At 40.2% G+C, this 16,498-nt stretch overlaps 1 protein-coding gene across 6 annotated transcripts in view; it reads right to left on the reverse strand.

The window, feature by feature from the left end:
* Positions 1-16,498, reverse strand: part of Phldb2 (pleckstrin homology like domain family B member 2) — a 212,616-nt gene that overhangs the window by 56,133 nt on the left and 139,985 nt on the right. For all 6 annotated transcript variants that reach the window (XM_085832517.1, XM_085832521.1, XM_085832518.1 and 3 more), the window contains one exon: positions 3,677-4,060. In XM_085832517.1, coding sequence (XP_085688643.1) covers positions 3,677-4,060 — 384 coding nt within the window. The remainder of the gene's footprint in view (positions 1-3,676; positions 4,061-16,498) is intronic.

Genomic DNA, 16,498 nt, shown 5'->3' on the forward strand with positions numbered 1-16,498 from the left:
GTCATTTCTTTGTCCTATTTTGTAGTTCCAAAAGGAGGCAGAATGACTACAAATTCACAACCTTGGCCCAGTGTGGTGGCTTACACCTTTGACCCAGCATTTGGGAAGTTGAGGCAAGCATATCTCTATGAGTTTAAGACCAGCCTGGGCTACATAGAGAAATCTTATTTCCAAAACTAAACTAATCCAAACTAAACTAAAATAAAATCTATACCTTAGTAGGGTAGAACAAGGACACATAGACCTTTCAAGTTTTGAAATCTGGGTTTGTTTTACTGCGATCTTAAATCTACTCTCTTACCAGCTAATAAAACAACTGTTGACCTTTCTATCACAAAGAGTAAAGTTTACTGTCTCAATGCTTTAGGACAGGAGGAGTGTCGAACTGAATAGTGCTCAAAGTCACTGCCCAGTAATCACAGCAGGAAAGCCTCTGAAGGCCTGTATCCTGTTGGGTCAGCGTTGTGTATTAAGTTTCTACTTCCACCATGGTTTAAATATATCTGTCACCAGTGGAAGAAAGCATTGAGAGAAGACAAACAAATGAACAGTGGGTAAACTGTACACTCTGTGAGCAAGGAGTGACGGCGACAGCGGAAGGAAACACTAAGTATTTACACGATGCAAGGCTTTTAGAAATGATATCAGACATGACAAAACGTTTAACAGACATGAGGCTACTCGTTTCAATAAGTATACTCAAGGGTTTTTGGAAGTTGTTAGCATATATGCAAGAAGAATTTTAAAACCGAAGGCTGTGTTGTTGGTTTTTTAAAGATGTATTTATTTTTATGTTTTGTCTGCATGCATCTCAGTGTCCAAGGGGGGGGGGAGGTAAGAAGAGTGTGTCAGAGCCCCTGGAACTGGAGTTAAAAGAGTTGTGAGTTTTCTAAGGTGGGTGCTTGGAATTGAACCCAGATCCTTGCTGCAGGAGCAGCAAGTACAAACCACTGAGATATCTCTCTATCCATCAAACCGAATGAAAGTGTTATTGCCATCGCATACATTAGCGGAATAAAGGAAATCTGTGGAGAAGCAACCTCATGGCAGCAGATGCATAGCTTTAGTTAATTACATGGTGATGAGAAAGGGCAACTTTAAACACAATATCCTTTACTTCAATGGTGTATTTAATAGTATTTTGGCATTTTTATTGTACTTTTATATCTAATTTTATAGTAAAATGTAGAAATACATTCTTTCTGTAGCCATACTGCACAGGAATGTGCATCAGGAAACATAGGAAACATGGCTTCTTTGAGGTAACTTGGTCCACAGAAAGAAAAAGAAGAGAGGATAGAGATAAGACTACACACACACACACACACACACACACACACACACACACACACACTTTTTGTAGACTTCCTGCAGCATGCCTGGGTGCATGACATTCACTGTAGATGGAGCAATTACCAAAAATATAGGTCAGGAGCTGCCTGCAGGTTTGTTGCGACAGGGAGTGGTAGATAGCTTCACAAAGGACATTCAGAGGAGCGTATTTCCAAGGAATTGTTTGTTTTTTAGTGTTCGGCAAAGGTTAGTAAATTTCAGGTTTCCTAAATGGTGAACAAACGCTTTTTAAGGTAGGTTTCGAGTGTTTTCTATGTTCCTCTCTTCTCCACTTTCCCACTCATCATTTTAACCAATAGCAAACACTCTGCTTTGTTAAGCAAATGATCTAGGAGCACTGTTAGGATAAGAACACCCCAAACAGTGGCCAGGAAGCTTGTCCAAGTCTTCTGTTTCTGCTCTTGAGTTAATAATATCTACTTTTGAAAAGTCAGTGAAAACCCATCCCTTGGTTTTCACCTGCTCATTTGCACCATAAAATGCTTGGTGGCAAACAGAGAAGAATTTGATGTTTCCTGCATCAACTAATACAGTCTGGGACAATGGACCCTGCACTAAGTTCCAGTGCCTCCAATTCCAGAAGGCCTTATTTGGGCAAATTAAAACATCTGCCAGGATCTGCTTGTTTCGATAAGCTTTGTTGTCAAAGCCTTCTCCCAGAAGACAGCCTTTAGAGAGAGTACACAGCACAATGGTGTTAACAAAAAAATCAATGCCACACTCCATAAAGGAGAAGAAATAGAAAACAAAAATGGTGGAAAGTCACAAACCTGTAAGGAAGTGGCTTATAATAATTGTTCAAAGTTTCAAACGGGGTCATGTACTTTGCCTGAGTATTCAACAACTGATATATCTATATACATATATACATGATATGACATATTATATATAAATAATATATATTACACATCACATACTATATAATATATATAGTATATATAAACTTATTTTATGTATAAATATATAGTATATATAAATATATACATATAATGTGTACAGATGTTTTGCTTGCATCTATGTCTTTGCACCCTTGTACCATCTGAAGATAGTGTCCATGGAGGGCAGAAGAAGGCATCTGATTCCCTGGAACTGGAACAATGGGCCACTGTTTACTGCCATGGATGCTGGGACTGTACCCAGGTCCTCTGAAAGAGCAGCCAAAACACTGAGCCATCTCTTTAGCCCCCAACTCAATAACTTTTCATTCCTCAATCTTCTCTCCACCTTTCCATCCTCTTTGCTAAGTTTCAGTTTTCCAGCAGGAAAGCCAGATTCGCTACTAAGACTTTCTCTCCTCTGAGAATTAGTCTAAGAGTAACAGGGCATGAGAAGGAAGAAGTGACTGACATGCAACACATAATTAATTCATCACAGCCCTGACATATAACAGGAGATGCTCAATAATACTAAGAACTTCAGACCAGGAAAAATCAGTATGAAACTGGAGGTGGCCATGTTAAGTGAAATAACTCAGTGTCAAGTGGTTTCACTCATATATGAGACGGGAGCAGCACGCACTAGAATGGGGACTAGTAAGAAAGGCAGAGTGAGAAAATGGAAAGGAATCAGGGACTAAGACAGGGTAACAGAAGAGATGCCTATAATCCGATTATATTACAGGCACGTATGGAAGTCCCATAATGAAACTCACCCAACTAACACATGCTTAATAACATTTTAAAAATCCAATGAATAAAAATTTTCTACCAGGATTTTGAAAAACAAAACAGGATAGGGCAGGATAAAGCCCCTTTAATGGTGGTGGTGGGGGACATGAAGAATAGCAGTGTGTGTACGATTTTAGGCAATACGTCAGGGAGGCAAGGTACATAGTTTTACCTCACTTCTTAAGTGTTCAGCTGCGAGGGCAAGGAGAAGAGAGACGTCTCTTCTGTTACCCCAGGGTGGCTATATCTTCACAGTGCAATACCTCTTTAAAGCATTGGTTCTCAGCCTTCCTAATGCTGGGACCCTTTAATACAGTTCCTCATGTTGTGGTGACCCCAACCATAAAAATATTTTTGTTGCTATATCATAACTGTAACTTTGCTTCTGTTATGAATCAAAATGCAAAATATCTTTGATTTCCGAAGGTGTTAGGCCATCCCTGTGTGAGGGTTGTTTGATCCTGAGGGATCACGACCCGCAGGTTGAGAACCATTGCTTTCCAGCGATCTCGCTAATTTGCTGCACCTTGTTATCTATCTTTCATGGAAGCTGCACTCCAATGTCAAGAAAATACTGGTGATAAACCTCTCATTTCTCCGTGGAAGCATGTGCACGGCCCTAGGCCCCCATTTGTGATCTCTGCACCCAACCTTACCTTCGGAAGGATACTGAGGTAGGAGGACTCATTGGTTGCTTTCAGAAACGCAGCTGAGGATGATGGGGGCGTCCTAGTGAGGTCACCAAGCAGTTCATCGCTCCTGCTGCCCCTGGGGGCCAGGAAGCTGGCACTGTGACCAAGGTTCCCGAAGCCAGCAACATCAACATCCTGGAGAGAGCCCTTCCGGTGGCACCTGTACCTGGCATCGGGGCACACCAGAGCCTCCTCGAACACAGACTCCTCATCCGACAGCTGCAGCTTCTCAAGCTCCTTGTTGATTTTCTGCACATCAGCCACTGTGGTGCCAGCGGACAGGCGGCGACCTTCAGGCTTTGTATACTCAGCACAGAGACTGAGGATGGTCTCCAACCGCTGCCGCTCCTACAGCAAGGAAGAGGACAAGGTCAGATAAGATGACAGAAGGGAGAAAAATCCAGACCCACTATGGAGCTGGAGAGCTCATTCACATATTGGTCCACCAACACCTTTCCTCCTGAGGTCTCTCTCTCTCTCTCTCTCTCTCTCTCTCTCTCTCTCTCTCTCTCTCTCTCATTTCTCGCTGTATATCCTTAAACCCACAATCCGCCTCCCTCCGTCTCTTTGGCTGGGCCTACAGACAGCTATATCCACTCCTAGCTTCCAACACCTATGGATAGATATTTAAGGACCTAGATGGAACTGGAACTGTTTACAATTCCATTCCTGGTTTCTCCCCTAAACCCTGTACTAGCTATACGATCTTCACCTACATAAACCTGGGCTGACCATAGCCTATATCAATAGTCCAATAAGGATCTTCTTGATTCATCAAAGTCTACAAAACTCTGAAGACGATAAACACACAAATAAACAAATCAACAACAACAACAATAACAGCAAACAAACCTTCATTTCCTATCTATCATACAGTTACTATCTCTTTCAACATTATGGACTTGTAATACTTATACTTAAAATGAACATTCTAAGTTCACAGACAATTGTTCTTTTCCTGTTAAAAACACCAAGAGAAAAATGACATTCAAAGTATCTCTCAATGCACAGGGATTATCTATGTCTTCATTTTCTTTCTCCTTACAACAAAAATTTCAAAACTTTTAAACTATCTGGTCCCCACATGAAAGTCTTCTTTAGTTTTTTCATGTGAATTATGTCTTATAAATGCATGAATGGTATCAGAGAGATGGCTCAGCAAAGAAAGGCACATCCTAAAAAGTGTGACGACCAGAGTTCAATCCCTAGGACCTACATGATGAAAGAAGAGAACTGGCTCCTGAAAATTGTCCTCTGACCTCCATATGTGTGCTGTGATGTGTGAGCACACTTGTGTGTTCCTGAAGACACACACACACACATAAATAAATAAATAAATAAATAAATAAATAAATAAATAAAACGTGTAATTAAATATATAATTGTTGCAATAAAATAAAGGACATTTCACATGAAGTCTAGCTAGAAAGACATCAATATAGCTCAAAATCTAAAATCATTGACTATTTGATTCATGTAAATGGAATATAAAATAATAATTGATTTACTTAAAAAACAAAGACCACAGACCATCAATATCGAAAATAATAGCAATCATTAACTGACCCTCCTCATCAGACTCCATGTAAAAGCATAGTCAACTCCAATTTTAAGCAAATTAATAACATAGTTAAGAAGAGTGAGAAATAATTTTCCAAGTGGTTCTCATAAGCCTAGACAGCCTTGCTTGTGGGGTGGGGAGCCTCACATAAATCTAATGCCACAATAAAAACCAAAACCAGAACCAAAGGCCATATGTTGTGATTAAATCCTACCACATTGGGAAGAGACTTCAAAAGCCCCCCACTGAAAACTACTTCACAAACTGGCAATCCGTAATAAAACGGGAACATATTCTGCACACTGGGTTACTTAGCTTCATTCCAGTGCAGCTAATTTGTGAAGACAATTTCAGAGAGCTAATTCTCTCTTAGTTGAGGTAGTAACAAAGGACTAACATAGTGCTGTGGTTCCCCAGTTTCTATCCAGTGCGCTAACTGGCAAAAATTATAACTCATTTAAACTATATCTGACATATGTGTGCCCTTTGAAGTCTCCCCCTCCCTCTAAAAGAGTAGAAACTTGTTCAAAAAGACCATTGAACTGGTCCCTGCAAAGTCCCACCTCCCTGTTACTGCTTGAACTTCTGGGCTCCAGTTGCAGATCTGTCCTCATGGCCTCTCCCCAGACAGGCACTCATAGTTGCACAAGCCTGACTCCTTTCATCTAGGCGCCCTGGCCCTTATTTATCTCTGCAGCTGCCAGCAGCTGCCAAGCCCTACCCACCTCAGCTTTATGGGGAGGGAGTAGGAGACACAGCATCTATTGATTTATTTTAAACTTCTCCAGCAATAAAGAAAAGTCTCTACAGGAATACACAAAAAACACTCTGTAGTTAAGGAGAAGAAAAGGACTTGGGTTAGTTGCATCTTCTTTCTCCACAGCCTTAGTACCAGAGACCAAATCTCCAAAGAAAACTTGCCCTTCTGCAGTTTGGGTTGAAGCTGAAGCATCTAGACTCAGTTTCAGTCTTCACTGACCACACAGGATGCACACAGCAGCCGTTGCCACTTGGGATTATCTGGCCTTTACCAATTTGCATTTAGTGGGGTCTCAGTGAACGGCATAATCGTCCAATGAAGGAAAGGTACTTCTGCCTAGACTGGGAGACACAATCCTTCCTCTCACATCTCCTTCCCAAAATAGTTGCCTTTGCTGTCTAGGCTGTTGCTCAATTCCAGAGGGAATAAATGATCCCCGCCCTAAGATGGATGCTATTTCAGACAGTGAAATGCAGTATTCAAAGGCTTGTGCACAGGAAGTTTGGTCTACTGGTATGAGTCTCTCTATTCTTATCACCCCATTCACAGGCAATCTGTCCAGATTGAATCAGACACACATGCAGCACTGCTGCCCACAAGTCTTAAAGAAATCCAGGCGGTGCCGAGACATGCTGGCCCCTTAAAAAGCTACACCAAAGAGAAATAGGCTGAGGCTGAGAAGTGCGTCAGAGGAGAGACTGCAAAGATTTCAGAAGGCACTTCAGGAAGCCGTTTAAGGAAAACCCTGAGCAGAAGTAACTCTCTAGATACTGTTTGCTTCAGCTCCCTCCATTCTGGTGTCTGGTGCCACATTAGTCATCTCATGGGGACCTTCCACCCTTGTGTCTGACCTCAAGCCAGGACACAAACCTCTACCCCAGAGACTCAATTTCCCTTGAAGATTTGCATCGCAACGTGTAAAGCCAGAGGTAGCCCAGATTCCCACATCTGTAATCTCCCATTCAGAAAGACTAGCAACTCCAGGAACCAAAATTACTGCAGTGCTAAGGTATTCAGAAAGCAAAACTTGTAAAAACAGTGTCCTCTCCTTTCTCCTTTCCCCTTCCCTCATCTCTGTATCTCACACATACCGAGGATGTTATGAATGAATCACAATAGCTTAGAAAGTGTAATGAAAATATCACTGTGAAGCTTTCTGAACCCAGATATTGAAATTGGACAAAGTTCTGATCTTAGGCAATTTAAGGAAGGTGTTGAGAGGTTATAGATTAGGTAATAGATTTTTAGTCCCAACTTTCTACTTCAGAAGAATACTTTTATTATATGTGCTCTACTCTATTACATCTATGCTCTACTACAGGCCCCAAAAAGGACAGTAAAAACCACCCATTGCCCTGGTGCCAACATGTGCTGATCTAGCCCACAAGACTTGGAAAATACTGAATAAATAAATTTTTCAGAAAACCAGCCACCAATGCATAAACAGAAGGGAAAGGCTTGCTGGATGATTGGTTATAATATGCTGAGTCAACTGTTTCACACAATAAAAGTGTCAGCCTGGCATATGTCTATGTGAGTTGGTCAAAAGAAGTACGTTTCTTTTGTCAAAAATGCCTCTTTTGACAGTTAGGTGGCTTTTCACTGACAACATAATCTAGAGTTTGGCAAAATTCTATTGTTACCTTTTTTTCCTAGTGGTGTGTATAGAATACGTAGTTGAGGAAAAAGAGCCCCTCTTCACTCATCTTTAACCAGAGGTACAAAAAAGTAATCCAGAAACAGCAATTAACAAAAGCTTACAAACCCCCCTGTGGGTTAAGGATGGAGCTGTGGCTCAGAGGCAGAACATACAGAGATCTCAAAATGAGGAGCAGAATGTGAAGAGGTAGAGTTCAGAGCATACAAGCAGAATTTCCAGGATGCCAGGAGCACATGCTAATGTCTCAATTAAGTAGGCTTGGTGATGGTGATATATATACCTGTAATTCTGGCATATAAGTACTTACTAGTCTTTTATGTATGTATAGTTCTTCTCACATTAAACCCCTTGAGGTTAGTAACCAGGATGATAACATTTTCTCTTCACGGGCATAGGGTAAAATGGTTCTTCTAGTCCCCATTCCCAAATTACATGGTCTTCAGATTTGTGCTAACCGATAAAATGCCAGAAGCAATGAAGGAGATGCCTGTACAAAAGGCTGACAAGATTTCTTACATGTCTTCCTTAGTTATGACACACTGAGCCCAGCTAGTGCTGGCTCCATCAGTCTTGGTTTCCAGAGAGAATGTATGAAGCAGAAGTCTTAATCAACCTACACTGGCCATGAAGTATATGGAAGAAATAGATCTATGCTATTTTAAACCTCTTAAGTATATTGTATTCCTTTTTTCCAGTATAGAAGTCCATTGTGACTGATAACCTGTGCTTCATTTTAGCAGGAAAATGGGCCAAAACTTGGAGAGAAGAGACACAGTGACCTGGTAAAGACTCCTCAGTCACTTACTGAATAAACATGTAGGCCGGGCGTGGTGGCGCACACCTTTAATCCCAGCACTCGGGAGGCAGAGACAGGAGGATTTCCAAGTTTGAGGCCAGCCTGGTCTACAAAGTGAGTTCCAGGACAGCCAGGGCTACACAGAGAAACCCTGTCTTGAAAAACAAACAAACAAACAAACAAACAAACAAACAAACAAACAAACAAACAACATGTCGCTTTGTCCAAAGAAGGGACCTTCATTTAGGGTAGGGTGGGTAGTATCTGATAAGTCTAGGATGGAGGTTGCACAGTGCAGAAAGATTAACTATTCAATTTGCTATGGAAGCCTTGGGTCAAGGTCTATCATCCAACCAGAAGACTAAAACTGCATGGTCAATCAATCATCAATGAGACATGCCTACATGACAAAGGCTCAAAAATGTTGTTGGCAACAGTTTACGAAGTGGTGTGTGTGTGTTGCCACATTCTACTCTCCAAGGCTGGTAGAATAATGTGTCCTGAGTTCTGGGAGAGAGTGATCCAAGCCCCTCTTCCGTTACCCTCCAGACCCCTGTGTGCCTCATTCTCTGGCTGAGGTCTATTGATTTGTTTTCTCAACGGTCTAAAACTGTGGCCATTAGTACAGCCTGAAGAGAGTTCTAATAACTTCTAGTGAATTATTGAACTTAATGCTGGTTTGGGGGAACTCCTGGGCCTGCAGGTGACATCAGAAATGATGTGCTGTGTAGAGAAAGCATCCTTTCATCTTGTCACTGGCCTTTCTATTTGCCCCGACTCGCCTTTCTACTGTTCCTATCAGCCTGGGAAAATAAAATCATCTAATTAAGATGCCATAACTGGTTCCTATGGATTGGCTTGACAAATTACCTTCATGTGACATTTAACAGTTTACTAAGAATATTATAGACTGTCTGAGAAGTCTATTTTCAAATTCACAGTCAAAGAAGTACTTCACTCTGCTACTCTTGATTTAAATGGTATTGACTCAGTGCCCACCCAAAGTGTTGAGCAGTATTGGGGCTCATCAGTGGGGTCGATCTGGAAGGGGGCTCATCTGTGGGGTGGATCTGGAATGGGGCACATCAGTGGCATTGAGCTGTAATGGGGCACATCTACAAAATGAAAGTTCAATAGCTTTAAGTGGCTATGTCTGCTGGGGAGGCAACTGCGGGTTGTTGGAAGGTAACTAACAATATGGCAAATAGTAACTAAACCATCAAACTCCTGTTATAAGTGACTTATTATGAAGATCTTATATGAATACACTTATCATCCTCCTTTGTAATAATAATAATCATTGGAATAAAACATAAAGAACTAACAAAGACACTTAAGTCTGACTTTCAATATCCCTTTAAGATACTAACTACACTAAGGAAAAACCCCAACACATAGCCTAAGGAGATGGTGAGCATCCTGACTTTTCTTCCTAAGTGTCCTCCTTTGTCCCATTCCACTGCTGTGCTACTGTAGCTAAGTGCACAACTCAAGGCCAGACCCCCAGAGTCTGAATTCTGATTCTGGATTTACAGTTGCAGTTTCCAGCCGGACAGGTGCCTTGTGTTTCAGTTTAGTGTATAAAACAGGGTAACTAGAGTGTACTAGACAGTACTGGGCTGAGCTAAGACTTTTCTTCCTGACTCACAGTAACCTGGAAGAAATCGCTTGAACATCTCACTGTTACTCATTCCTCTATTCCCACCAATACAGACAAACGTATGTTCCCTGTGGCACACTAAATTCAATAGAGTGGGTTCTAGAAAGAATTGGTCTTAACAAAATCCAGTCTCCAATATACACTACACCCTTGACATAAAACCCCGGACGCTACTCACGTTGCCCTTGGCTCTGCCTTAGAACTTCGGAGGTCAGCTGAGTAATATTATCATGCAAACGTCTGAGCCATTTGTCACTTCCCGCCTTTGCTTGCACTCAGAGACATAAAGCTTGTTACCAAGCAATTCTTCAAACACACATTTTACTCTTACACACGTGTGCTTTGTCTCCCTCAAACCTACTGCCTCAACTATTTCTAGCTGTGTCCCTATGATATAAGGGACTGATAATTTAAAAAGCTGAAATATAAAAATATTATAGTTATTAAAATGCATTTCATTATCGACACATGTAATAATGGAGTATAAAATTATAGCTTGTATAAAGTATTCATTTATGCTTGAGGCAGCGTTTACTTGTGTTTTCTTGCATATCCAACATGCCTAATGTAATATAGTTTAACTAATTCTAGCAATTTTTACCCAGCAATGTTTTTTAGCTACCTTTTCCAATTCACAATTATTCATATTTTGTTAGGCAGACTCAGGTTCATTTCAGCAAAGCCCTTTCAACAAGGGACTTCTGTATTTGCATTTGAAGTCAACTGTCAAGCAAACCAGGTTTAAACTGGTTTAAACTTAAAAAAAAAATAAAGTTAAAGATGAAAGACCTGTAATGTTAACATATATTATTCAAAAATGCTGTGATTGACTGGTTAGCTAGCGTTGGGGTGGGGCGCAGATGCCTAGCATTCTAAGAGGGGGGGAATGTGTGTCTCCTTATTAAAGCACTCATTCAAAATAAAGAAAATTCATGAGAGAAAAACATGTTCTATGGCATCTAAGAAAACCTGCCACATTGCTTTACTTTTACAGTGTGTCTGAGGAACCCCAACCAGCGACATGAGCCCTGTTACAGTCACTAAGTGCTGGCCATACTACCAGAGCGCCAACATGACCATTCTCTGCCTAATTTTCACTTGACCTTGATCAAATTCAGGATCATTTGGTTTCTCTTGAAAGATTATAATCTTTAACACCAGTTAAAATGTAAAATTACGTTAGAATTTTACATACTATTTTACTCTGTTTAATGAAAATCAGTTTGTGGGTGACACCAACATCATTACTTCTGTCCATTCTCCAGCTCTATCCTTGGGTCTGGAGAGATGACACAGCAGTCATAGGCAGCTCTTATTGGAGGAACTGGGCTCAGTTCTCATCACCCACATAATGGCTCGCAGCCATCAGTAGCTTCAGATGCAAGGGATCCAGTGCTCTTTTTTTTTTTTTTTCTGGCTTCTACAGGTAGCATACCAGGTACACACACATACATGCAGGCACCACGTTCACACACATAAACCAAAAATAACTTAAAAACCCTTTATTCACCCTCTTCTAAAAATCTAGTAATCTTTGTACATCAAGATGATAGAGAAAAATATAGGGAAACTACATGTAAAAAGCAAGAGTAGACTGTTGCCGGTGTTTCTCCATGGCCTCTGCCTTCAGGTCCCTGCTTGAATTCCAGCCCTTACATCCCTGGATGATAGGCTATGATGTGGAAGTGAATAAATTGATGGATGTGTTTCTCTGATGGTACTTGTAGGCTTCTATGCATCTTGAAGTATTCATCTCAAATGTTAAAAACATTGCCCATTTCAAAGCTTTCCATGAGCCTTTCTAGAATCAGAAAGTAGTAACAAACATAACATTATCCCAAAGTCACTGAAACCTATTCTTTTATGAGAATAATTTTTTGTTTGTTTGTTTGTTTTTTACAAGGCAGATCCATTAAAAAGCTTCTAGTTTAGATGCACTAAGAAACTTGCCAATGGATATGGGGTCACACTCACTGCAAAGCCAACAGAACTCTCCGAAGTGTTCATGTACTCTTGGTATCAATATAATGTCAATATTCTTCTAGTTTTTACACACATGAATTTATTTCATCAGCTTTGTTCTTTATTTAAAAGCAAGTGTTCATGTGTTGACTTATGTGGAAAGAGTGGGGTTTCTTCCATAACCTCCAGAATAGCATGCAGTGCTCCTTTTAGTTGAAGCAGCCTTCTGCATTTCAGTGTGAAGCCTGAGAGTCAAAAGGCTTTGATGGTTCAGAATCCACAGCACTTACTTCTGAGAAGCATTTTCTAAATGCATGGCACCATCAAGAGGCAATAGCTTGTACTGCCACTGTAATAAGAACCTAGGATTTGCTCTCAAAGGTAGAGGAGCCTGCTTTGAACAGCCATTCCCACACCCTATTGTATTACATATTATACAGTCTTTAGCTCCTCACAGCCCTCAAGTACAATCAAGAAATTATTGCGAGCTGTAACCTTCCCTCCATACTCCTTTCCTGCCCATCTGTCTCAAGTAGGAGAGGAAGAGGGCAAAGACATGACAACGCTTCCTTTCAGTTCCCAGAGGATAACTGGCAGACCTAACTTGTTAATGACTGATTCCTTCAATATTTAATGAATGCCTTCATATGTGCCATCAGTTTATTTGAAAGATGAAGAGAGCAAACTCTTACTTTGTTCTCCAATGAGCCAAGGTGATCTGATGATCGACAATATTCTATATATTACCCAGTGGTTATAGATTTATTTATTTACAGACCGAGGAAGGCTGTTTACTTAGAAGCATAGCTTATTTGGGCATAGACAGAACTGTCAACCTAATTCTGTTATGCCCAATGCTATGTATTTAATTTCATCTGCTTTTTTAAAAAATATTTATTTATTATTATATCTAAGTACACTGTAGCTGTTCTCAGATGCACCAGAAGAGGGCATCAGATCTCATTACGGATGGTTGTGAGCCACCATGTGGTTGCTGGGATTTGAACTCAGGATCTTCGGAAGAGCAGTCGGTGCTGTTAACCACTGAGGCATCTCTCCAGCTCCTTCATCTGCTTTTTAAAAAGTTTTTCTTAATGGAAGAAAGTTTAGAATGACTACTTAGCTATTATTTATGTTTTGCATTATATTTCTAAGCTGGATCTATCAGTCCATGAGAGTGGATGAAGACAAGGAATTGGGGCAGGGTGGGGCAGTAATCACTGGCTACTTCAAATGCAGAAGTTGAGAAAAGGTTCTGTGGAAATAATTCAACACTCAGTCTGGACCTTAAGAGGAAATCTAATAATCACTATTCTATCTCAGAATACAAAAAGGCAGCCATCTTTAAAATTAACCTGGGCCACTGAGTTTATTTATTTCATAGACCAACTCCTGGCTCACTTCCCAGCAGCCCAAACATTTTTAAATACTAAAAGCATGGTCAGGATGTAGCAAGCGGAAGAGCCATGTCAGGAAGGAGACTGGGGGGGGGGGGTGACTGGAAGGACACAATCATCTTCCATACTTAAGCCTGCTTTTGTGTTTCAATGACCTTCTTGGTAAGATTTTAAAAGGTTAATACCACAATTAAATAAAAATGACTATTCCCTTAGCATTGAATGTTACACCTTTTCCTATCCAACCAAGAAATGTTGCCAAATTTAATTTGCCCCAGCTCTGGCACCAAGGTTTTAGATGCTTTAAGCTGTTTGGCAGGGACTGGGGTGACAAGCACACAAAAGAGCAGGAACAAAAAGAGACGACAACACACTGACATGTAATGTGTCTTTGACCTTCCTCCCCACCTTCCCCACCCGCCCTGTGCTCACCAGTTTTGGATCCCTATAGAACTTTGTTTTCATGACAAAACTGAATAATATTAACCATAATCTCTCTGATCCTTGAAATGTGATCTGCATTTGGATATTGGAAAACAAGCAAATGAATGACATAAAACATTTCTCATATGTGTTGATTTACACTGTTATTTCATTTTGGAACCATCAGGTTTATGGTCTGTTCAACAGTACATAAACAAGAGTCTGAAACCCACTGGTACCCAGAGCCTCAGTTCTCATAAGACTCTGAAAAGCACCAATTCTGATTCAAACAAACAAAGCCAATAAAACTCACCAACAAGCAACAACAATGAAGAAAACCACCAACACAAAAAAACAAAACGACAACAAAGAAAATAATTCACAATGGCTCATTTTGATTGTCAACTTGACTGAAATGACAGACATCTAGATTTAGCAGCATGTCTGGCTGTACCTCTGTGGGCATTGCTAGAGATTTCTGGCATATGGGACAACTGCAGGGTAAATTTTCTCAATGAATATTGATAGCACCTTCTAAAAGGCTTGGGGCCCCAGTGGGACAAACAGCTAAAGAAGGAAGAAGCCAGTCGGTTAGGCTCAGCTCTTCCTGGGCGAGAGCATCTTTTGCTGTTGTCATCACCCACAGATATCAGATCCCAGCTTCTTCAGCCTTTCAACAGGAGCTCACACCAGACAACTTTACAGGAGAGCTTCCAGGCCCTCATCCTCAGACTGGAGATCATCATTAGTGTCCCTTGTTCTGAGGCTTCCCGCTCCTTGAATTGAGAGGCTACCAGTTTCTCTCACTCAGCAGCATGCAGAAGTCCATGATGGGACTATATAGCCTTCAGTCATATAAGCCAATATAATAAATAAGTGTTTAAGATTATATAACATCTCTCTACATAGATGATGATGATAGATAGATTGATAGATAGATAGATAGATAGATAGATAGATAGATAGATAGATGATAGATAGGCACACACACACACACACACACATTCTGATAATTCTGTTCCTCCAAGAATTCTATTATGGAATACCACAAGATTTCCAAAATAAGAAAAAAATAACCCTTTTCAGTTTTCTTTTTCCAAATGGAAATAGAACTCACATTGTCTAGTGACCAAGGGTGCAACCAACAGCTACAGAATGAGGAAAACTAGAATGGATGTCAAAATTGGACATAAAAAAACCTTTACTCTCTATAAAAACAAACAAACAAAAAACCAATCAAAACCTCAGGAAAAAAAAAAACCCAAAAAATTATACAAGGTATGTGGTACCTCCAGTACTCCAGTTATCAGACTGTGTGGTCAATCTGCAGTAGTGAACCAGACAAACACAATCCTAGATACTTACAAATTAAAATTCTTTCATTGTAGAGTGGTTTAAGAGGCACTATAATCATAAAATGCCTTCCAAATATCAAGGGATTGCTGATTCAGACATGTCACATGACTACGCTCTACAGTGTCATGGAAATATTGATGAAATATTGATTCAGACATGTCACATGACTACGCTCTACGGTGTCATGGAAATATTGATATGTGGCTTCCAAACAACTAACCTTAGCCTCTAGGTGTCTCCTAGACTATGTGAAAAAAATAATTCCAGAAAAGCTGATTTCATGGTGTGTTTCATGAGAGCAGGCTTGTATTACAATATGTTTAGGAACTAAGTATCAACTGTGGCCCTAAGCAGCTCTGAACCGCAACAATCCTGTTTGCCAAGGCTTTGCAAATGACTACCATCAGCCCAAAGGAAAATACTGCATTGCCACAGTGCAATTTGTGGAATCCTCGGTTCTCCACAATAGAATGCAGATGTTTTTGGCAACGTTGCCAAATACACTTGAGACAGAGTCAAGTTTAAATGTTTAACTTTCTCTTTTTCAAAAATACCAGGACCATAAGGGAACTATCACTTCATTTGGATTACTGGGAAATATGCAGGTATCAAATGGATGGAACATGTTTACTTTATAGTGGTTTCTCTAGCTCGTAGAATATCTTATTAGTCAGTCAGCATCCTAGCCCTCCTTGGAACACAGCTCAGAATGAGAAAATTGAAGTGCCTACTAGCCAGCCTAAATGGTCGGTTCAAGCTCCACACACTCACAGGTACACACAAGGTTAGAACAGCATCATCCCAAGACCCCACATGCTCATGAGTCAAAAGAGTTTAATCAAAGCCTGATACCTTGTTTCTGATGGTCACATAGGAGGGGAAGGAAGGTATAGAAAAGGATAGGCATAATGACCAAAAATGAATTGGCAGCTAAGAATAAAAAAGACAAAAGAAAAAATGTTAAAATCAAACCCTCAAATACCATGGCAGTTGGCTACTAAATATAGACTCTAAGTGATTACATTTCACTAATAGGCCCTTAGAGGTTTATAATTGAGGTCTTATCTTTAATAATAACTTTAATTATCTTGGGTTTTTATAAAAAATTGAAGACATTTTAAAACAAAACACAACGATGTTTAAAATACTAGATATTATAACTGTGACTCTGAATTCTGATGCATGGTTTCCACATAGATGGGTTAAATAAC

Source organism: Mus caroli, unplaced genomic scaffold (assembly GCF_978045245.1).
Source record: "Mus caroli unplaced genomic scaffold, Mus_caroli_1 scaffold_17, whole genome shotgun sequence".
Lineage (NCBI taxonomy): Eukaryota > Metazoa > Chordata > Mammalia > Rodentia > Muridae > Mus > Mus caroli.